This window comes from Vanessa cardui, chromosome 24, assembly GCF_905220365.1.
Source record: "Vanessa cardui chromosome 24, ilVanCard2.1, whole genome shotgun sequence".
Lineage (NCBI taxonomy): Eukaryota > Metazoa > Arthropoda > Insecta > Lepidoptera > Nymphalidae > Vanessa > Vanessa cardui.
Genome location: NC_061146.1, coordinates 900,240 through 924,975, shown reverse-complemented (window position 1 = coordinate 924,975; position 24,736 = coordinate 900,240). Strand labels below are relative to the sequence as shown.

At 33.2% G+C, this 24,736-nt stretch overlaps 5 protein-coding genes across 5 annotated transcripts; 2 read left to right on the top strand and 3 right to left on the bottom strand.

The window, feature by feature from the left end:
• The first annotated feature begins 641 nt into the window (after positions 1–641).
• On the top strand, positions 642–4,139 carry LOC124539986 (V-type proton ATPase subunit G). Its single transcript, XM_047117375.1, has 4 exons — positions 642–829; positions 1,692–1,792; positions 3,243–3,341; positions 3,681–4,139. The coding sequence occupies exons 1-4, from the start codon at positions 748–750 to the stop codon at positions 3,750–3,752; spliced, it is 354 nt and encodes a 117-aa protein (XP_046973331.1). The 5' UTR covers positions 642–747; the 3' UTR covers positions 3,753–4,139.
• Positions 3,837–15,678, bottom strand: LOC124539987 (trypsin-7-like). The gene is made up of 8 exons (XM_047117376.1): positions 15,514–15,678; positions 15,038–15,151; positions 13,954–14,134; positions 13,027–13,309; positions 5,831–5,919; positions 5,546–5,609; positions 4,700–4,860; positions 3,837–4,268 (listed from the first exon to the last, which is right to left on the bottom strand). Exons 1-8 carry the CDS (start codon positions 15,614–15,616, stop codon positions 4,223–4,225), a joined length of 1,041 nt encoding a protein of 346 aa, XP_046973332.1. The 5' UTR covers positions 15,617–15,678; the 3' UTR covers positions 3,837–4,222.
• Positions 15,679–15,727: 49 nt separating this feature from the next.
• Positions 15,728–17,113, bottom strand: LOC124540137. Its single transcript, XM_047117583.1, has 3 exons — positions 16,944–17,113; positions 16,547–16,616; positions 15,728–16,011 (listed from the first exon to the last, which is right to left on the bottom strand). Exons 1-3 carry the CDS (start codon positions 16,953–16,955, stop codon positions 15,806–15,808), a joined length of 288 nt encoding a protein of 95 aa, XP_046973539.1. The 5' UTR covers positions 16,956–17,113; the 3' UTR covers positions 15,728–15,805.
• An 848-nt stretch (positions 17,114–17,961) lies between these two features.
• LOC124540218 lies at positions 17,962–20,337 on the bottom strand. Its single transcript, XM_047117682.1, has 4 exons — positions 20,032–20,337; positions 19,738–19,930; positions 19,362–19,492; positions 17,962–18,099 (listed from the first exon to the last, which is right to left on the bottom strand). Exons 1-4 carry the CDS (start codon positions 20,221–20,223, stop codon positions 17,962–17,964), a joined length of 654 nt encoding a protein of 217 aa, XP_046973638.1. The 5' UTR covers positions 20,224–20,337.
• A 1,262-nt stretch (positions 20,338–21,599) lies between these two features.
• LOC124540217 lies at positions 21,600–24,683 on the top strand. The gene is made up of 7 exons (XM_047117681.1): positions 21,600–22,277; positions 22,355–22,505; positions 22,701–22,989; positions 23,057–23,151; positions 23,233–23,296; positions 23,583–23,729; positions 23,838–24,683. The coding sequence occupies exons 1-7, from the start codon at positions 21,632–21,634 to the stop codon at positions 24,681–24,683; spliced, it is 2,238 nt and encodes a 745-aa protein (XP_046973637.1). The 5' UTR covers positions 21,600–21,631.
• The last annotated feature ends 53 nt before the right edge of the window (positions 24,684–24,736 follow it).

The window sequence follows — 24,736 nt, the reverse complement described above, 5'->3', positions numbered from 1 at the left end:
ATTAAACAGTTACCTATAGTATTACTATATGGACATTGTTAATGCATTGAGATAATGTAATTTATTTTTATTTCAATTTAGATATTGTAATAGACTTTTATTATTGGTTAATTGAATTAAAAAAATAGAATATTATGAATTTTAAAATTGCCACCTAATTTTTGACATTTAGTGTGACCAGTATTACAAATAAGTTTATTAATCTATTTTAACTGGTTAGTTAATAGTATTTATATTACATTTGGTGAATTAAAATAACAAATAACAATGATTATAATTTATTAAAAAGTATTTTCTAATTAATCAAATGTTTGTTATGCAGTGTAAAATTAATGTATTGCTATTTTCGAAAAATAATTAAAAATAGAATTAAATAAACTAGCAACATTACATCACTTTCTTTGCAATTATTCGTTGCACTCAATATATTTTATAAATATTTTTATTAGTTTTAATTGCATGTTACGCATTATTATTACTGTTACATTGATTATCTATAAATTCGATTTTATTTTAAATTATTATATTTTATAACAGCACGTATATTTAAAAGAATGAAAAAATTGTGTTACAAAACGTTCCATTGCACGCATACACAACGAAGCACGAGCCGATGACAGCGCCAATCGTGACAACATAATGGAACTAAAATAATCATATGACTACTTTTCGTCACGTCTAGCTTTGCTATTGATTTGTGTCTTGGTCTCGATTCTCTCCGGATAGTTTTTGTGTGTAACATTAGAAATGGCGAGTCAGACACAGGGAATCCAGCAACTTTTGGCAGCTGAGAAACGCGCCGCAGAAAAGGTTTCAGAGGCCAGGAAGCGTAAGTCAATTAAATGCGTTCTTAACAAATTGTACAGTCAATCAAGAACATTTTTACACATCTACTTTATATATGCGTACCTGTATATGCATATTTTTTCCAATGATGGTAATTTGACTGGATAAATGATTCTATTGTTAGTTCATTATCTTCTAGAACGATTCTTTATTGTACGTTTCTTCTCTGGCCAATTTCATCCGTAATAATTTAGTCGTTCGCTCTTATCACATGATTTCGATTCGTGTGACTGAAGTTATATCTGCAACGCCTTGAAAATATATTTTCAATAGTAGTCCTTTTGTAAAGAAGTTTAAAATATGTTATGTTATTGCTATGTTTGTTCTACGGATTTTATTGTAAACTGCTTGTACATGTAATTGAAAATGATGAGAATCATCTTAACTTTTTTTAACAAACATTGAATCAGTTGCAAAATATATTCTTACTCAACTGAATTAATGTTACTGCTATTTAGCACCATCATCATATTAACAGAAGAAAAAGCTAATACTAGATAATCTTTATTCCTATTAAACGTTAAAGGTAATTTTATTTGGTTAAGCTAATACTAGCTAAAGCTTTATGGTCTTAATTTATAGTATAAAGAGCATTTTGCTTTAAACCGACCAATGGCACAACAGAGTCAGACATTATTAAGTCCAATAATGATAGTAATGAATAAATATACATTTTGATTTTCATAATACAATTTCAAAAGCAGATAATCTCTTATTATTTTAAGGTAGATTTGTAACATTACTTTTGATTCACATTCAATTATTACATAGCTTTAAAATGGCTAGACAACTCATCCATTCAATTAAAAATAACCATCACTAATACAATTATCATATTGTTACAGGGAAAGCAAAACGCCTAAAGCAAGCCAAGGAGGAGGCTCAAGATGAGGTTGAAAAGTACAGACAGGAACGTGAGCGACAGTTCAAAGAGTTTGAGGCCAAGGTAAGTTCATTTGCACTTTCACTAGCTGTACGAGTCACGAGTCAGTGAACTTAAGCCCTGGGATTAATACGATACATGAAGTTGCTTAGTGAAATGAGGTACTTTCAATCTACGATATTCAAGACTCTCGCTTTGCTTTTACAATAGTAGTTGAACAGATTTTAGTCAAGGAACATTACTAAGTAGTTAGCACTATCAAAGAGTATTAGATCTTTCTTATTAGATAACTCTTTCCGTGAAAAAAATGTCATTAAATAAAAAATAAGCTAATTTTAATTAGGAGAAAGAAGAGATTAATGAGATTTTGTATTCTGTAAAATTCAATGGAAAATCTCTACATGAGTGTTAAATACTTTTCATATTGTTGATTAAGTTTGGGTTATAATAAATACAAGTAACACAATTTAACCTTCAAAATTTTCCTTCACTTTGAAATGGATTATATATAAACTTCTTTATACACATGATAACTCAAAACTTGTTGCCTAGGTTTAAACCTGTAATCTTTATATAATGAAAGAACCTACTGAGCCTCTTTCTCCAGGCATTTTCTTTTTTGAACCTGGGGTACATAATTTGACAATCAAAAAGTAAGTGTGATTATTTTACATTGAATAAAGGAATTGATATCCAATGGACCATGGAATTTATAATCTTGACTTTTATTAATGATTTGATTGATTAAAAGGTGAGAGTTAATCATTGTTACTGATATATAGGAACTTAGGTTAAAGTTGGTACATTCTATAACTTATATTATTTCAGCTTTCTTTCTGCATGCCATAAGGGGTCCCCCCCTCACTTACTGTGAGATCTTCAAATTTTCATTTATTTTAATCAAGTCTAAAATTATGCTCAATTCATTATGAAAATGAAATTTAATTTGATACCTACACATAATTCCAATTTAATAAGTTAAAATGTATTGTTTATGTGATTTTTAATAGTTAATAAGCTTATCAGGGACAAGTAATCTTTTTTGTGTATATTTTAAGGAAACTTTTTGAGGTAATATATATCTTTAAAGTATTGAAGTGACCTTAATAGGGGCCTTTGCAAATTTAAACATTTTATTCCCTATTTTTGTTATTAATTATCAATCACTAATAAAACAGTAACAATCAATTGGATGATATGTATCCAGCAACAGAAGCACCAACAATCAATTGTTGACATTTATTAGGGGAAACCGATGTTATGGAATAATAATGTGAAATGTCTAAAATAATATACATAACATTAAAGTAGAATAAATATATAATTTAACCTCCATTACTGTTACGTTAAACATGGTGTTCTCTTTTGAATGTTAACTATTTTTATAATTATTGATATGGATTTGTTATCACATTTAGATGATTACTACTATGTCTTGTGCTGCATAAATCAATGGCCTTACTTTATCTAGATGAGACTTATGACGATAATTCTTTATTTTTTTGTTTTATAGCACATGGGAACAAGGGAAGGTGTTGCTGCTAAAATCGATGCAGAGACGAAGATTAAGATCGAAGAAATGAACAAAATGGTTCAAGCACAGCAGGAAGCGGTAAGTCCTTTAGAAAGATGTAATGTTTCAATTCATGTTGTTTTATGTAGAGATTTTATTAGTCTCCTAGTTTATTAATGCATACTATATATTGAATACCCATAAACAGGTCTAAATAAAGTTTTTACTTTTTATTAAGACTTGGTTATGGAAATATTAAGAATGATTATGGAACACATACATTACGCTTAGGACAAAGACCTAATCTAATTTTATTTAAATACTGAAATATTACTCTCATTTTCTTTTAAAGTGGTCTATTTAAACAATGTTGAAAATATTATTCAGTAAGTTTTATTATTAAAAATATTGGATCAAATGATTTGTTTTATATTTCAGGTGATTACTGATATCCTCAACTTGGTCTACGACATCAAACCTGAGCTGCACGTCAATTATCGCTTCGAATAAGCCAATGTTACGCATAACTTATTAACATTTTCGCGTATTAAATCTGCGAACAACCGATTATAGTTCTAATTGTTATTATTATTCTGTTTATAATCTGTAGCCACTAGGGACGCGTGCAAATGTCTTAAATGACAACTATGCGCGGTAAAAAAAAACGCGGGAAACAAGATGGTTGCCATTCGCTGTAAATACATGAAATAGCTTGTATTGCCAATTATAATAATTAATCATTGAATATATTTAACCTTTCAACTACAATCAGCTCGATATCATTCCATTAATGTCGAAGGATCCGCTTGAGAACACGAAAAAAAATAATTATATTTAAAAATTGTATGTTATTCAATGTTGTATGTTGAATAGAAATATATGGAGTTTTAAAAATAATATCGTTTTTAATTTATCTTGTTATGGTAGTCTCGATGTCTGTACAGTATTAGAAAATATATTGGTGATGTAAAATTCTTGTTTTATTCCCTTCTGCCATCCCAATCAGGATTCTTTATTGCGGTATTTCTGAAAAAAAGTATAATTTTAAAGTAATCTCAATCTGTAGAATAATATAGAGAAAGCGTTGTATTATCAAGCCTATTTTTTGAGGCCATCGAAATTTTAATCTTATCATTAAACAATAAGATTTTCTTGATAAAAATATCGAATCTTAAATAAAATTTAAGATTTCCGTATTTGTTACTAGGTCGTATTAAACGCAATAAACTGTCCAAATATGTATTATCTACATGAGGCCTAAATAAATCGCAATTTGTTTTAATATATTAATATGAAATTAGTTACATTTTTTTAAAAACAATATTAAATAACAAGAAATATATTATAGTATAGTAGGTATAGTAAGTGCACGAAGCCCAATACTCTGTTATTTTTTAATGGGATGGCAATCAGAGGCGACCAGAGAGAAACCACAAAATATAAGACGAAATGTTTACATGAGATTTATCTTCTTTTCTGAAAGAGTCTCAAGCCAGTTTGCAATTTGGCCAACGGTGGAGAACACTGCCGGTTGGTCTGCCTGGTCACAACGCCTAGATGAAAATGAGAGAATCCCAACAAGTAATCCATCCATAATCGCTGGGCCACCGGCGTCATGCTGTAATATTGAATTTACAAACCAATTTGGTAAAAGTTCTATTGCCGTAATACGTAGTAGACGCTATAGTTGCTATATATATATATGTCACTTTAAGGTTATAAAATTTGTTTGATTAGTCTGACGAGACAGATTGTACACTGTCGAAATAATTTGAATTGTGAAATATGATTGCAATTTAATGTATTATTTTTTGCTATATTGTAATGTAACGAATTTTGTAATCTTACTGTGACATATATATTAGATAATGCCGGTAGGCGGATGGGCAATTGGATATGCTGAAGTGCTTTCCACATTGCTGCTTTTAGAACTATTAATCATACGCCAATGTGCCATCAACCTTAGGGAATAAGAATTACACTAAATACAACAATTTTACATAGGTAGTGCTGTCGTAATATTATCTAACTCGTGCAGTTTATCTCATGATTTTGGCGAGGGATCATTTATTGAATTTTTGGCAATATTGCTTAAATTAAATCAATGTCTTATGTAAGCTTATCTGTTCTTATATTTATTTGTGGCACTTTTAAATAAATATATTTGTCATTCTCTCGATAAAACTATATTACATGCAGAAAATCCTACTACTATTATAAAGGCGAAAGTTTGTATGTATGGATGTATGGATGTTTGTTACTCTTTCACGTAAAAGCTAGTATCATTATAAAGTTTAACTTACATTGCAGACGTTTTTCGCTAAAGTTATGTATCCTGCGCAGAAATTACTGCGCGTGACAAGATCTCTGGAAAAACGTTAAATAGTCTATTAATATACCACACAAAGCTCTCCTCGTGAACAGACGTTCCACTCAATAACTATATAAGGTATATAGACTAGGAAATAAGACGACGTTTACAGATAGATTTAATTGTAAACATCTTTACATATAATACAAATATTTGTCATAACTGGTCATCAATTTAACGACCGTAATCACATTGAACACATATTGTATTTAATTACCGCCCGTATATTTCTTGGCAGTCGGCTAGGTCGTAAACAGGCAACACCAGTTTTTGGAGCAGCACTTGACCACCCAATCCACCTGCGCTCTAGAAGGAAGCAAGAAATGGATTTATTTACGTCAGCAAACATCATTAATAAACATTCAAAATCAAAACCGATATTTTAATTATACAGTTTATCAATAAAGTGCAATTACATTTAAGTATATTTTTGGCATAAAAATCAATTATTTGTGTGCTAATATGTATTTGTTAATACCTATATTGTGTGGGTATAACAAAATCAACGATTTTTTTAAACACCCTGAACAAACCTTTGCTCTGAGGAGTACCTTAGAGGTTAAAATAAAACACTACCGAAGGATTTACAATGTTTTTTTATTAAAAGTTAAGTCAACACTTAACTGTTCGCTAAGGAATGTTGCTTGCGCGATCTAATGTATTAGTGGCGCCATCTGTTGACGCCTAGCATCAGTTTTACATTGGACACTTTTAATAAGGAATGTTGCTTGCGCGATCTAATGTATTAGTGGCGCCATCTGTTGACGCCTAGCATCATTTTTACATTGGACATACCGCCCACCAAGAACTAGGTTATGCCTTGTTCTTCAAATTACATTTTTATGTTCTTAATTTTAACTTTAGAAATATTACTATAAAGAAAAACATAACAGTGCTAACATTACTTTCATTCTTATTTACTACTTTTGTACTAATTTTATTCGGCAACAGGTAATATACATAGTTTTTGAGTTGGCCGTTTTATAACACCACCCTTTGTTTTTATATCTACAACTCGGACTATGTCGTCTACACCTGGATAGGTGGCGATCACTTTGCCAAAGAGCCAACGCGATGGAGGTAAGCCGTCCTCCTTGACTACTACGACGTCATTCAATTTTGGTTGAGGATTGTGCTTGTTCCATTTGTATCTCAGCAGGAATTTATTAAGATACTCGTCCGACCATTGCTGCCAAAATGATTGAAGCATGCGTTGAGTGTATTGCCACCGCCTCAAAGAACCCACACTCAAAGATCCAACATCATGATCTGGCGCAGTTAGTAATGGCTCACCAATAAGAAAGTGTCCGGGAGTTAAAATATTGCCTATTTCAGATTGGCTTGGAATTACCGACAGGGGGCGAGAATTGAGGCAAGCCTCTATCTGACTAAGAACTGTTGCCATTTCTTCCTACGTCAAAGTTGAATTTCCGATTATTCTCTTGAGGTGATTTTTCACCGACTTGACACCGGCCTCCCACAATCCGCCGAAGTTGGGCGAATGGGCAGGTATGAAATGCCATTCGCAATCATTTGTTGCTAGTGATGCAGCGACCTCGGCTAGCATCTGTTTGCGTTCTGAGATAACGCATTTTTTCAGTTCTCCTGATGCTCCAATGAAGTTGGTGCCGTTGTCGCTCCACAGATGAGAACAACTACCTCGTCTGGCCACAAAACGTTTGAAGGCCTGTAAGAACCCTTCCGTAGTCAAGTCACTGACAACTTCCAAATGTATGGCTCTGGTGGCCATACAGATAAATAAGGCGATATATCCTTTGTAAGATTTGTGACCTCGACCTTTGGTTGTTCTCAGTTGGATTGGTCCCGCGTAATCAACACCACTGTGCTTAAATGCGCGTGTAGGGGTTGTTCTGACGGTAGGTACCTGTCCCATGAAAGGAGCCTTTGTGACTGCTGCGTTCTTAACACAAGTCACACATTTGCGGTAGTGTGATTTAACTAACTGTTTCGCTCCGAGAATCCAATACTTAGTTTGTATATAGTTTAATGTAAGTTGCGGTCCTCCATGAAGTGTTTGCTTGTGGGCATCGGCTATGATAAGTTGGGTTAAGTGCGACTGTTTCGGCATTAAAATTGGATGCTTTCTATTATAACCGAGATTTGAAAGATCTAATCTGCCTCCTACTCTCAAGATATTATCGGGATCAATGAACGGTTTTAATGAGCGAAGGTTATTGCCTTTAGGTAAGTCTTTTTTCTTTGATATTAGTTTAAGTTCTTTTGCGAAATGATTTGTTTGAACTTTAATTATGCAAATATTTAGTGCTTCCTTCAACTCTTTAGCTGTGATATATTTTACATTATTTTTATTTTCGTTTTTACAATTATATATAAATCTTTTACAGTATGCAATTATTCTAGTCATTTTAGTAAGCGATGAATATTTATCCCATATGTCTGCTTTATGTTCCACTATAGCGCAATTTGTTTTACTTTTTATTGCTTCTAAATCTGTTACAGTAGTTTTGGGTTTATTATACGTGATATTTTTATGATAGAGAAATTCCGGTCCACTGAACCAAAGTTTGGCGTTTAGTAGTTCAGATGGATGTAATCCTCGCGACGCACAGTCTGCCGGGTTTTGTTTGGATGTAACGTGTGACCAGTTTTGTGGATCGAGGTTTGTATGAATTTCTGATACACGGTTGGCTACAAAAACACTCCATTTACTTGGATGGTTGTTCAACCACGCAAGGACTACACTTGAATCAGTCCATGCGTGTATGTTGCTTTTCTTTATATTAAAAACCATTGCTACTTCTATTATTAATTTGCTTAACAGTACAGCTCCGCATAATTCTAATCTCGGAATGGAAACTTGTTTTACTGGACCACCGTTACACGTTTATGTTGCCTAAAGAATTAACTACTCGTACATACACAACTGCGGCGTATGCTGATTTCGATGCATCACAGAAGCCGTGAATTTCAACTTCGTGGTCATCTGTGTGAGTGCCGATCCATCTTGGTATGCGAATTTCACGTAACTTTAATTGTTCTTCGCGGTAAGTTAACCACTCATTTAAAAGATTATTTGGAACGATTTCGTCCCAGCTTAATCCTGCTAACCAAAGCTTCTGGATCATAATTTTTGCTATTATTACACTAGGTCCTACCCATCCTAATGGGTCGTAGAGACGAGATATGTCCGATATAATCATCCTTTTGGTTACAGGTTGCTGCAACGTCGGAAGATTAACTGAATAACGAAAGGTGTCGTCGCGTCGGTTCCAGGTAAGTCCCATTATTTTTATTAATTCGTCTTCCTTGATTTTTAATTCTTCCTCCATTTCTAGTTCCTTTCCTGCTTTTTTATCCCTTTCCTCACCTTTCATTAATTCCAAGAGTTCATTGTTATTGCTATTCCATTTTTGAAGTTTGAATTTTGCCCTTCCTAGTAGTTCATTCATTTGTGTGAAGATTTTGTACCCTTGCTCGACATTTTCACAACCACTCAAGAAGTCATCAACATAGAAAGATTTCAGTATTCTTTCCGCTGCCATTGGATAATCAGCACCATCATCGTGCGCTACCTGCTGCAGTGTCTTGACTGCGAGATATGGAGCAGAAGCTGTGCCGAAAGTAACCCGGGTAAGTTTGTAATGTTTTATTTCTGAATTAGGATTTTCTCTCCATAGAATTCTTTGGAAATCATTATCACGATTGTCGGTCTTCACCTGACGGTACATCTTAACAATATCAGCTGACATGCAAATTGAGGTCAGCCTCCAACGCATTATGATGTGCCGTAGTTCCGGCTGCAAAGTAGGTCCTATTGCTAGTTGATCATTTAATGACATATTGTTTTTACCCTTGCAGGACGCGTCGTAAACTATTCTTACTTTCGTAGTTTCTTTGTCATCACGAACCACAGCGTGGTGGGGTAAGTAAATAGCCTTTGGGTTATCGATTTCTTCCGGAGATATAAGTTCCATATGATTTAATTTTAAGTACTCATCAATTACTTCTTGATATTTTACTCTTAATGTTTTATCCTTTTCTAATTTACGTTCAAGTGATTTCAGACGATGTTCTGCGATGTCTCGAGAAGAAGTGACTTGAGGAGTTTCAACTTTAAATGGAAGGCGAACAATATACCTACCGTCACTCTCTCTACGGGTATTGGTTTTGAAGTGTTGTTCACAGAATTTCTCTTCATCAGTGAAAAGTTTTTCTTTGGGTAGTTGAATGTCTGCTTCAAGTTCCCAGAATCTTTTTAAATCAGATGTGCAATGACAATGCATTACGTTTATGTGACTAGCGGGCTTGGTATTTGATTCGATTACTCCAGACAAAATCCAACCTAAACATGTTGCTTGGGCCAGTGGTGTACCAAGCGGTCCTCGTTTTATTCCTGCACGAAGTATTTTTGTATATACTTCAGCTCCCAAAAGAATGTCGATTCTATTGGGTGTGTGATATTCGGGATCTGCTAGCAATAATTTTTTTTGCTGTAACCACTCCATCGGTTCGATTTTCTCAGCTGGTAATGGAGACGTTATGCATTTGATAACGTGTGCGTTCACTGAAATTTTTACCGTGGGATCATACATTGATTTTAATGTGAACTGGACTGCGGCCTTCGATACCACATCCTTTCCTCCACCCAAACCTGCAATAAGATTAATGGTAGGTTTTTTCTTGAGACCCAGATACTGGACTGCCGACTCCGTTACATGACTGCGAGCCCTGGTCTATTAAAGCCCTTAGTTTGTAATCTTCCCCATTTCTCGATGTGACCTTGACTACCGCCGTGGCTAGCAAGACCTGCTGAAATATTTTACCTGTCGAGAAACAGGAGACCAATGATGCTGAATGGTTTGAAGGATTGTTTGAAGGTGTGACAATACTCTTGTTTGGCTTGTTGTCACCCTCATTACAGGTAGTGTTTTTACCCTCGGGATGAAGAAGCGAATGGTGTTTTTGTTTGCAAATGCGACACCGTGAATTGCTATGGCACTCTTTGGCAGAATGATTACCTCCCATGCAGTTGAAACAAATGTTCTTCTCGTAAACAAACTTACGACGATCGTCTACTTTATATTTATGAAATTGTTTACAATTACATAGTTTGTGATTATCCGAACATAATGGACAAGATACATTATCATTTGTTACATGGAGTGCTTTTATTTTACTATTAGGTTGGGTTTTCGTTGATCTTGGATCAAGACACTCTACAGCGCGGAAAGTTTCGGATAAAAATTCAGTAAATTGTTTGTAAGTAGGAAGTTCTTCAGAAGAGATAGTTTTGGTAACATGAAACTCCCACTGACGTCTAGTTTCTGGATCCAATTTCAACGTGAGGATGTGAATCAACAATACATCCCATGATTCTGTATCGATTCCCAAACCTTGAAGTGTAGCTAAACATGTGTTAGTAGTATCGACGAGGTCTCTCAAACCATTAGCCGATTCAACTTGAAGGTTTTTTTGGCTCAAAAGTCTCTTTAACGTTTGATGACAAATGAATTTTTTATTATTATAACGTTCCTGTAATAGTTGCCAAGAACGAGTAAAATTGCCATTGTCTATTGGAACGTGTCTAAGCAACTGTTCAGCATCACCTACAAGATAACTTTTTAAATAATGTAGTTTTTGAATGTCATCAAAGGAAGAGTTATTTATTATTAATGATGTGAACATTTGTTTAAACGTTGTCCATTCAGAATAATTGCCAGAGAAATTAGGAATATTGATTTTGGGGTACTTTACATTACTCATAGGTTTCTCACAATGAGAGTTAACATTGGAAGTGCTTTCGTTAAAATTCTTTAGTGCTAATTTTAATTCTGTTTTGTATGAGATATAAATGTCTTCAGTCTTATCGTAAACATTATTCGAAATGTAACTAGAACTATTTAATTCTTTAGGATTAGAGCTACGCATAAGTTCTTTGTGTCCAGATAAAAATTCCAACCATAATTGGTCTAACGAGTCAATTCGATTTTCGACATACTCTTTAATAATGCGCTCCTTAGGCGACTTTTTAAAATTAGCTCTGGCTTTACTAATGCGTGAAGCTATATCTCCTTGAAAGTTAATCAAAGATTCCATTATAGTAATTAATATAAACGTGACAAAGCAGAAAAGAGATACAAGTTATTTTTAGTGAAAATTTTCTAAGTGTTTTTAAATTATTTAAAAAATATAAAATTGGACATAGGTTCCCCGTACCTTCGTTTTTATTGAAATTATTCTAAGTCTTAACTAAACATGCACTTAAATTTTCTAAGTCTCAAATTATTCAAATTTCTTCTATGTGTTGAAAACGTTTAAATTTTTCTAAGTTGTTTGAACTGCTGATTTTACACTTTCACTTTTATCTCGATGAAATTAAGATCAAAATTGTATAAAAGTACTCACGCATTGATAATTCACTCACTGCACTGACGGTGATGCCACTGTGCCGACTCCTCAAGCACTGCTGGTAATGAACTGCTTCCTTGAGCGGTTCCCGCCCACCGTGACTCCTGAATGCGCCTTCCACTGAAGACACCTTCTGAAGCTGGTCGATGCTTCACCAGCGTCGACCCGCTCCTGTACTTGCGTTTGCAATGGCAAACCACCGTCCGCAAGTAATGTTGCAAAAATCGTACGAACAATCGTATCCGGCTCGAAGGACCAAAAATGAACAAACCTTTGCTCTGAGGAGTACCTTAGAGGTTTAAATAAAACACTACCGAAGGATTTACAATGTTTTTTTATTAAAAGTTAAGTCAACACTTAACTGTTCGCTAAGGAATGTTGCTTGCGCGATCTAATGTATTAGTGGCGCCATCTGTTGACGCCTAGCATCAGTTTTACATTGGACACTTTTAATAAGGAATGTTGCTTGCGCGATCTAATGTATTAGTGGCGCCATCTGTTGACGCCTAGCATCATTTTTACATTGGACACACCCTCTGACCATTTATTTGTTAGATCCAATCTTGGATCAGAATCCTTTTTAAAATAATAGAAATTTTTTTCATAGATAAATTTTCGCAAAAGGCACATGGAGTCTTTACAATATTGCTTGCACTAACGTGTCTCAGAGCACGTAAAACTATACACTTCCTTTAAAACCGAAATTTGCCAGCCCAACGATTTATGAGAATGAGGGAATAAACAGTATCCTTACTTGTGTTTGTGTACAAACTTGTATTCTAATGTTGTAATAACTCCTGTATTTGTAAGGGCATACCCCGTGAAGATGATTGAAGATGATGTCTTTCTAGGGAATGATTATGGAGAACGTTTCTTTGTGTGCATAATTTGTGTTTCTAGATATACCATTTATTTATTTGCATCAATTTAAGCACAAAAGTAGTAGCATCATTGTGCAATATAATAGTAATAATATAGTGAACGCGTGTAGTACCTACTGTATACATAATTAGGTACACTTACCAACACAGAACCCCATCCCAAAAAGGTAATATTGCTATCAGTGGGTATGATTCTATCCGTTGAGTAGTCGATCATCGCAACTTTCTTATCTTGTCCATCAAATGAAATATTCTTATGCAGCTTCAAGACAGCGAAATTGAATTCTAAAGTGTTAGGCTTGTAGTTTGGATGGAAGAATATTTCAATCACTTTGTATATTTCACCACCTGATGTTGCGTTGGACGAGCCTACTCGAACTGTGAGCATTTTCACGTATTCACGGAAGAAACGGTTGTTGTACTGCCTAAGAGAAATACACAGAGAGAATAATCCAAGGCAAACTCTTTTTTTTTAAATGTTATTTGAAAGCAGGTACAGCTATTGTGCTGATGATAACTTATTAAGGTTGTGGTAGCAGAACTTAAAATTAGGAGAGAGCCATTGCGAAATAGATATTCTATTTTGTCTGAGAAGATGAAAACAATGGTATGATTTACCTTCGATAATTGATTTAATGGTGTAAGATTTGTTTGATTTTATTAACAACACTCAATAAAGCATCAGCCTTATGATGAAGATGCAGTTTCAATATATATTATCATCTACTTAAAACTGTTTGATGGTTTAGTATGGATGGTATTGAAGATAAGTATTTTGGAGATGTCTTGGATTTGATATCTAAATTCTCCGGTAACGTCGCCGGAACAATCCAGCACTCCTTTGTCCTGGATTGTACCGGTTGGTAAGGATTTGTGCTCAGGCACAAGGGATCAAACATCTTTGAGATGGCGGTGGATTATGTGTTAGTTGTGTGGTGTTAGTAATGTATTTATTATGCATACCTTCTAAATCCAAATTATATGAACTTAGAAGACTGAATCCATCAGATGACAGAATCCGTCTCTTATATAAAAATTTAAGAAAAAAAATGTAATAAAGTCATCTTACAATTGTAAACAGTGCGCTGCTGTCAATATCCTGTCAGAACCGATAATAGCGGCTCCACACCACAGTTGCTTGTTCACCAGCAGCGCAGCCAGGAATGGGTAATCTTCAATGTATGTGATCTCATCTGCGTTGTAAATGCGACGGTATCGTCGATCGAGTGCTGGATTGGGTGACGGTTTTTCTGTTTTGGTTTTGGTAAGAAAAGATTAGAAGATTTACTTTAGAAATTACCATTATATTTAACAATTATATGTGATGGTAAGTTTGGAAATTTATTTAATAATCGTAAAATATCCAGAATCGTATAAATATAATATAATCGTATATCTACTCATTTTAATACTAATATTAATCATAAAAATACTGACTTCTGGACATAATATCCACAAACGCTGAAAAAGGTATCGACTTATTTTTAATGAGTATTCCAAAACTAAAATTCATGCAAAAGCTTAAAAAATGACTGACTTCCATTCAGCCGTTTTATTTCACATAGAATATCCAAAAACGTTGAAATAGGTATCAACTTATTTTTAATTAGTATCCCAAAAATTATTTTATATATTATAATTTCATCTACCAACTTAAAAATGACGGACTGCCATACCAATGCCAAACGTTTAACCCCTATTTTCTCCCCTTAGGTATAAGTTCCAAAAATTCCTATCTTAGTGGGTGCCTATTCAATAAATCCATCCTACTCACCAATTTTCAAGGCCCCAACTTTAATAGTTTACGCTCGGCGATGATGAATCAGTTAATCAGGACTTGTTATTTTATATATATTATAGATTATAAATGTGAAAGTAACTCTGTCTGTCTGTCTGTTTTTCGTTCTTTCACTGCTAAAGCAATATCAGTATCAAGCAAACTTGAACTTCAAGAACGGACATGGGCTACTTTTTTGCTGAACACATGACAACTTACCTAAAACGCGAGCGAACCGCGGGCGACAACTAGTGTTAAATAATTTATATAAAATAGTAGTGAAATTATTCGCCGTTTTTGATTAAATTCTCCTAAAATTATATATTTCGTTGTTCATGAAATTTAAAATTGAGAGGTCAATTCTTTTCATACTTACTGGTAGTTTTTTTTTGAACATTATACGCCCTTCGTGCAGGTAATTCGATAGTCATCCCTTCGTATTGCCACTCATTGTCGTCACTGCTTCTGCGGACGATGTGCTCACGTTCCACTAGTATTTGATTTCCAAAATTCAGTTATCGAAGTTTTTTTAAGTTAGATTCAGCTTACGTGGCAAATGAATTCATTTTGCGTTTTGTGTAAAAATTAAAAAAGAAAAATTAAATATTTACGCTATTCGTCCTTGACTTTATTTCACCCCTTTGAAATTTTTTTGGGTGTTATAAATTAAATTTATAAATTAAATTGAATTACAAATTTCATAAATCTGTAGTAGAAGAATATACAGGTACCTACGAAGAGATATTCAAATCCGTAAAATGAAACATTAATACGTTGTACTGCTACATAATATCTACAAGCGAAGCTAATAAGTTGTTCTTTGATTTTCAGGAACATCATCAGTTAACTTACTGTCGTCTGAAGAAGTTTTAACATCAATATCTTTTGGTTCTATGTGGGCCGCTGCTATCGTAATTAATAACAGACCAGACGCCATTTTATAGATAACCGCCATTTTGAAACAAACTTCTGCTTTGTGAAGATTACACAAAATATCTTTTGTATTAACTATAAACAATAACGGTGATGAAATAAAATACAGAAATACATAAAATAAAACACAGAATTCAGCCATAAACATTTTATTGGTAAAATAAAATTACAAAGCGCTGTGAGTCGATAGCAAGAATTTCAACCTTGTGTTTTAGTGTAAGCCATATCCCAATCCGCCCCAATAGGATTTGATGACAGGTGTAATGATTTGGGTTTTAATGATGGGCTCTATGATGGGTTTGATAGGGGTTAGGATGATGGGTTTAATGATAGGGGTTACACGTGGGAGGGTCACTCCATGGTTGATAACGCTGGATCTATACTCTACGGCGGATGGCAACAGCAGAGGCGAGTAGGCTGTGGAAGAAAGTCAACCTTCAAATAGCGCAACAACGGTGACCACAAACGCGTTAGTCTCGTTATCCTAAGCCTCTACGAGCGCTGAGCAAACCGCCTCAGTCGTATTCTCTTCACGCTTCCCTTCACTGCAAAGGGAACGCTCACGTCAGTTTGTCAGATCTTTTGTTGTAGACAAAATGACTTCATTATCAATTTTCAGTTTCATGATATGATATGTCGTGGAAAGTCATTGTTATTCATGTTTACTATTGTAAAGACACGTAATATATGCTTATTATTAATAATAACATTATCTATGCTTAAATTTCTTCGTAATTCCGTAGTATAATTTATCAAAGACTATTTTAACTTATAATTATCTATCAGCTCTTAAAAAGTATTATGCATCGATCTGATTCTAGATTTAAAATAAGTTCGTTTTAACTGAATCACTGAAGGCTATTGACAAGTAACAATAAGTAGTATTAATGATTTTGTCGGTATTTAGAAATAATTAGAAACTCAACTTATAATAATAGTAATTGAATATTACCTAAACCACCCAAGCCGGATGGAGCTGGGTGAGCGAGAGACATGCCGATGAGAGCGAGAACGATAGCTACCTGAAATAGATATTCACTTTCATTTAATGATTTCACAAAAAGGTCACAAGCAGTGCTGTAATTGAAGTCTCGCTGAAAGATTTTATACGATCACATGTAATTTGGGCAAATAGGTGTTATGTCTTTAGTTTCTATTAGGTTTTTATTAGTACTCATTCACTTTAAAAACCAAAACACAGTAATATATTATAGGACTATGCAGGGAAAAAACGCACTGGACTTGGAACAACCAAGCCAAATTAAATCTTTAAAGAAAAAATAGTCAAAGTTATTGATCTACATATCAATAATGATATATGATTATACAAAATATCAGCATGTACTTACAGCGCACTTCATGTTTTGTCCTTTATATCCTGTTTATCAACTGAAAGTAACAAAAACGTTTGAATTTCACAAAAATCCTGCACCTTTATATAGACTGCGTTAGTTGGCTCACGCATGGATGAACGTACATCCTGACAAAATTGCATTAGTTCATGCGTTCTGATGTTATGTTAGAATTAGGGCCTGTAAAGGTAGGGATACATCAAACTGTGTAACACATAACAAACAAGTAAAAAGTGAAGAGCGTTTGTCTTTTTTGAGTGTTTTTGTCACACGTTTAATTTTAAGTAAGTTTATTTTACTCATATTTCAGTCGGTCAGCTTTGATGGCGGTGAAGAAGAAAACGAAAGATATAAGAACATTTATAGCAGCCACAAAAAAACTATCAAACTAAAATACAATCGTGACGCAACAATATAGAATAAGTAATTCAGTATACAAGAAGTGGGGTTTTTGAACTTATTTCCAGTATGGGTATTGATTGCATCGTTTGTAGCGGCTAGCAGTCACAGATTCCAAACCTCAGATCTGCCTAAAAAAAATAGAGTCTGAACTATCTGCTTCCTGTAATTTCAATTTTCACCATTTTCACCACAGATTGTGATTGTGGGAATTGGTCAGAAGAACGAAGGCCATTTATGCCATTAAGTCTCGTCGTAAAAACATTCCTACACATAATCGAAATTAAAAAACAATTCAGCCTAAATAAAAATGTTTTGTTATCAATGTGGTCATGCCCTTAACTTAGAAACTGCTAGTAATATTTAAGCACGAAATCTAAGTCATTGATATGAATACTAACAAATTATTAAATGAATCATCAAATATGTACTTTGAAGTTCCAGAGACATTAGATTACAAACAGAAATCGTTCCAATACGAGCAATTGAGTACCCTTATTAAATATATACTACAAGACACATTGTAGAGCAATGTTTATTTTTTATTTATGTATATTAAAGAATATGAAGATTTAAATTTTTTGAACTATCCTTATCGTAATGTTACTATATAAAATTAAGGTAAAGATGGTAATGCATTACCATCTTTACCGTAAGGGCACACGGGCCACGTGCTCATTGGGTCTTCGGGGCCCCCATTCTTAAGAGGCCCTGAAGAACCAACCATTTCTCTCACACGTTGGTGCGCACATTTCTAAGCAATATCTTCATCAAAAGGCTAGTGACAATAGTCCATATTAAAAGTTGAGAGCTAAAGAGAGATACTACAGAAATAGATGTGCTATGGCCATAAGATTGTTCAAACAATCGGATTCCTAAGGTGTTATGATAAACATTTACATTTATTTGAAATTTAACTTAAGGCTATAAGAAAATTATTTCTACATGTTTTTAAAATTAAAAGTCAATTGTTACATTATTATTTTGTTAAATATTTCAAATCAATAATTATCAAAAGGGTCCCAAATTCTTGCATGCCCAAGGGCCCCAAAATAGTTCGTGACGGCTCTGATAGCAGCTCGTATCTACTAGCCTATCCAAAACCAGAATTAAGTCATTTTGAATAAACTATTTGTTGCTTTTGGAACAATTGTCCAACAACAATCCAATTTGTGTTTTTCATTGTCGTAACAAAAAAATTATGAAGACATTATACAATTATAAGTTGATACGTTTAGTATATGCTCTACACACCATTATATTGTTGAAATAGACCGTGACCATTTTTCAGAATTAAATTGACCATAACGAGTAAAATAAAATATCTAGTCATTGTGCGAATTAAAATTCAATTTATTAAAATAATAATAATTTATAGGACATTAAATAAAACACTTTATTCCTCATTAACAAACAAATTGTTGCTTTGACAAACATTGTTTAGAAACATACATTAAAAGTCTTCATAACGCATCACTGAAACAGAAAGAAAGATTCACATTTATTCACAATTTTGCTAATGAAAAACCACTAACACCAGTGCCGTAAATAGCCTTTTCTGCGCTCTGTGCGAGCTTCTATAACTGCACCCTATTTAAGCAGACCCTTTGCCTATTTTACTGTCTCACTCACTAAAACTTAAACGCAGGTTCACTACTGCAAATGCGTTGCCCATTAACGATAAACACTAAACACAAATACGCTCGTGCGCTGTCAAAAAAATGAGCGCGATGTATGTTTTTAATGATACTAGCATGTAAGTACATTTGTATTGGAATCGAGTATTAGGGGCTCAGCGGAATTTTAACAAGAGCAAAACGAAAAAACAATAGTCCTGCCCAGTCTGCCTATTCTTGCGCCCCCCGAGAGTCTACGCCCTGTGCCTGGGCACCGATGGTACTGCCCCCTTTACGCCACTAACTGACACTACTCTATTTAGTAAAATAATATAAAAATAGTTGTGAACGTCTTATAAATGAGTGTGAGTTACGGAAATTATTATGCGATTTCCTTTACCTTCCATCGATCGTTGTCATAGTCCCACATAGAGGAGAGACCGTCTATTGGATTGACACGTAACTCCAGCATCCTTCGTAGCTGCCTTTTTTGTGACGCCTTGGAGAAAGAGCTGGGTAGTGGCTCGAATACTAAATCACAACAATATTTAAAAATAATAACCGATCATACGTTTCATTGAATTTTACAGAATTGTGACTTCTCGATTGTACATAGAGCCTTTTAACTAAATCCTAGATATCTGTTGAAATCATATCGTAGGTCTGAACTTAAAGCTCTCTTTTTAGATGCTGGCATAACTTAAGTCAAAAATATAATACCAATATTGGGCTCTTCAGAAATAATTAAAATGGAATTAGAAAAAGATTTTAAGTACCATAGTAATGACAGAACATTGCCGCCCAGAAAGCAAACGACGTGCATATGAAGACCCAGCCCATGATAAACTTCCACTGTCCCGTCGGAGCCTTGAATTCCGCGAACGTCTGGCAGAAGGAGGCACGGTACAATTCTTTCTTCTCTTCACAGCATAACAGTCGCCAGTCACCTCTCTCTTTTTCTCTTAGAGCCTAGGAGAAAAGTTATTGATAATTTGAATGAAAAGCAACTATGACGAACTACTTGATGTTCTCTAAATAGAGAATATTTAGCAGAAAAATCTTCAACTTACACAAATGTATCTTGTATTTTCTTTAAAACGAATCGCTGGAAATGGAAAGAGAGCATCGTCTTTGTAGCTAGCAGAGCCGTTAATGCCGTGTCCCACGACATCCCTGCATCCTATTCTCCAGTAACCATATACAGTTCTGATGAATTGTGACTTTGGTTTAAAAACCAATGGAGTTTTAACGATTGGAAACATTTTTCGGCTTTTTTTGGAACATGGAAGTTAGACGTTTATTGACAGTATATGATATTAATTTACTATTTTTCAAACAAATAATAAAAGTGTCATTATATAGACATCAAAAGAGGTGTACATTAATGTTACTTTAAAAACATAAATTGAGGTGGGTTCTAATCTGAAAGCTAATAGTTATGAGTAGAAATCATTATTAGTTTTGTATTCTATGGGGAAGTAAGTTATTAGATAAATCTCGATATGTCATACTCGTATGAAGCACCAGCAACAGCTCCAAGAACCTACGGAAATTATGGCGACGATCGATATTTGCTTATAATTAATAGAAAAAATGAAGCCAAAATATATTTCTAAATGATATTTACTAGTTTATTTCAGGCACTAAAAATTAATCACAAAGCAGTTAAGATTAAAGTAATTCGTGTTACAAAAGTTTATGTTCATATCAATTTTATTCTTTGTCAATAAGTTTACTTTGTTTACCAAGCAGGTAAAAAATTTCATTCCTGGTCAATTGTTTTTTATTTTACAATTGTAATACGTCACATATTTGTGTACGTTCAATTAATTGGTTCTCTTATCTAAAAAATCATTTGACGTGAGGTTGTTTATTTTATGAAGAAATTTATCAATAAATAATTCTGAATCGGAATAATTATCACTTCGTATTTCGGATGAAGCTTCTGTGTTTTCTTTCATTATTTTAACCGCTTGCTTAATTGATTTAGATGAAGGCAAAGTTGTCAATTCTGAGAAATTTTTGGTAGCAGCTATTTGTTTTGCTTTAGTTTTGTATTGTAAATCATTTTCTACCGTTGTGTTAATATTTTTAAATAACTCTTTATGTAGAGAAAATATATCAATTTCAATAGTAGGATACGTAAATGAATCAATATTTTTTATAACTAGATTAGATTCTTTTGTATCTTCATTCATTTCTTTAGACAGTTTCGCAACCATTTTATAAATTTGCTTATTTATTTCGAAAATATTATTTAATTTATAAAACTGATCCAACATGGCTTGAGTATCTTCGGAATTTTGATATATGCTCTTAAGACCTAAACTTGAAAATAGCCTGTTTGTTAATTTTTGGATATTTTCGTATGTATCATCGTTAAAACGTAGATTTTTGTTAAAAATATGTTTGCTTTGAATAATTCCAAATAAAAGGAATGTAGTTGCACCTTTTAAAAATTTTTGATACATCTATATTTCCTTGATATAGGTATGTGGCTTGAGATTTGTTATTTATTGCTTAACTGCACTTACTATTCAATAAACTTACCAATAAAATAGCAACTTTGAACATCGTTTACGACATTCTGAATTTATTTGAAATTGATTTGAAAAATAAAACACTGTTTCAACGATGATGATTTATTACTAAAGTAATAACACTGTATACATGAAAAAACTAAAAAGAAAATACTTAAAAAATTTAAGTAGATTGTTTCATATGGTTTCTGTTAATTTGATAATTTTCAGCTACATAGTCTTAGAATTGCCTGATTTAAGTCATAACCTTGTAGAACTATCACAAGTCGAAAATCATAAGAAAGTTGTTTCAGATACTGTTATTCATCACACAATCAACAATCTTTTTAGAACACTTGAACTGAATAAAGTCAGTGAACAGGCAAGTCTTAACGAGTATAATACTTTACACCAATACTTTACAACACTGACGTTGCAAAATTATGAAAACCTAAACGAAATTATTAAACTTACAAGAGTGAGCAATAAGAGTGACGAAGATCGTTTAATTGCAATCATAAATAATGTGCTCGAAGAAGACAATTCGAAGATTCTACAAAACGAAATAGATATTAGTAAAGATGCAGACGTGGCAAGCTTTATAGAGTTATTTTTGAACAACCTACAACATTTGAAAAAAGAATTTAACGTTGATAAAGAATATGTTAAAATAAATGCAGATGTTTTGGAACTTTTGAAAAACCCAAAAGTAAAATTGGGGAATGTATCAAATATTGATTCCAGACTGCATAATTTTAAAGAGAATGATAATATTTCTAGTGATAATGAGTTCTGGGGTAAACTAAGGACATTTAAATTATATATATATTTTTTAATATCAATTATTAATAACTCACTTAATTTTATTCTTTAGAACCAAGTGGACGTAGAATATTTAAAGGTGAAAGGACGAAGATAAAATACTTTCCTTTCATGGCAACGATTCAGATATTCAATAACTTTCAGTGTGCGGGATCTATCATTAAATCTGATCTTATTATAACAGCTGCTTCATGTTTACAACTGTGAGCTCTTTAGAAATTGTACATCATAAATTTAAATAGTAGATTCTCCAGACAGAGACATTACTTAGTGTGTTCTATGTGAAATACCTTCGTCATGTGGTCAGCGCCCAGTTAGATCTACCACGGTAGATACTATGTTTAAATACTGTTTGCAGAAATATGGTGTCTAAATTTATTTATTTATTTTTACTTTAGAGCATGGAATAATCGCTTCTTCCGAGAAAATCCTGCTTTTCTCTCAGTTCGTGTTGGTAGCAGTTTTTACAATGGAGGCGGAGAAGTTATACCGATTCTCGAGATTTATTTTTATCCTGGATACAACCCTAAGACCTTAAAAGACAACTTATGCTTACTACGTCTCACCAGGCAATTGAAATTTAGACGACGACAAAAGAATATCAAGAAAATCAACTTTGATAGAAATGAGTTTAATCTTCCTTTGAATACGCCCGGAATTACAGTTGTTGGTTGGGGTGCGAGAGAGGTTTGTGTTTGTATGTAATACAAAAAAATGTATGAATACATTTTTCCTCATATGGTATTATTTGCAGCACAGCTCAATCATTGGCAATCCCTGGAAGAATAAATTGTCCGAAGCTGTTCTTGATTTTTATCCCCTGAGAGAATGCCAAGAGGTTTATTCAAGGTTTGCTACAAATAAATTACATAAGAAATACTCAGTACTTGATAAAATTTTCAATTGGTTATAATTTTTTTTGTATTACAGACAATATGTTACTAAGAATAATTTCTGTGCTGGCTTCTTTTCAAGAGGTGGAGGAGCGTGTAATGTTTGTGTTTATTTTTTCAATTCTTTATTAATTTTAACTTAGTATTCTATGATTGATGATAAATAAATTTATTCTATATCATCTTGTAAATATATTTACAATTGTTTAGATATTGTTTATTATTATTTTGTTATGAATACAAAAGCATCTACGAAACTGCAATAGACGTAGAACTGCAATAAACAAGATTTTTATTTGATTTTGCTTGTTTAAGCTATTTTAAGAATGAAATGAAAACTTTACTATTTTTTATTGTTAATTATATATCCTAACAATTTGTTTCCAGCGAGATGTTGGAGGTCCAGGTATAATATATGGAAAATTACTTGGTGTCATAAGTTTTGGTTCCCCAGTTTGTGGCATGCCTGATGCTCCAACCGTCTTCACGAAATTGGGATTCTATAGTGATTGGATTGAGGAAATAATGGAACAGGTAAAAATTTTAAAATAAATTGAATAAGTTCTTCAAACTGTCACAGTAATTATAGATAAGATTGAATATAAATGACTGAATTAAAAGTTTACATATTTTTGTTTACAGTATGTCCCAGTGTCAAAGAAACGAACAACTCTGAAGCCCACATATGACCCTAACATGGGCTATATTAGACACGTACCACCAAAACCGACCACCTTCAAAATACCACCGATAACTGGGAAAATAATGACCCCTATACCAATTTCTCAAATCGATAGTCAACTTAGAATAATTGATGAAAATGTCTTTAAAGATTTCCTTGCTACCATGTTTAATAGTAAAGAAATAAACGAATATAAGGATATTTTAAAAGACGATGAAATTGTCTCAAAAGACTATGTCGCTTATGATAAAGATATGGTTGAAACAGTTGCGGATACAATTTATCCTGTTACTGAATCTCAGAATTTAGTGGAACCATACACATCAGTTCTGGAAGAATCAGTAGATAACGAAAATGGTAAGAATTATATTGATACTGCATATACAGTTATGGACCCAGAAAAAAATCCTTTCAAATACGATTTTAGTGAGGAAGTTTTGAAAATAATAGATAATGTAGACTTAAAGAAAATCGTAAAAGAGGAAGTTATGGTTCCATCTAAAAACGAAAAAAGACATAAAAGTAAATCTGATCATAAAATCAAAGTAGTAAAAGAAAATGTAATGTCAGATGATGATACAAATATTAATGTTAAAATATTTTCTGATGATAAACCAAAAAATAAAAAAGACGAAGGTATGAGTATACCAGAAAATATTTTTGAAGATTTAACGAGGGCTCAGGAGGATGTGCATGATGTTTTACCAGAAAGTGTTTTATACGAATTATTATCTGAAGTTATCAGAGATGAAGTTTCAAATATAACTGTTAATTCTTGTATATGTTTTATTTACAACTTCATATAAACATCCGTAACGGTATTTGTATTTATTATTATTATATTAAGTATTTTACTGCA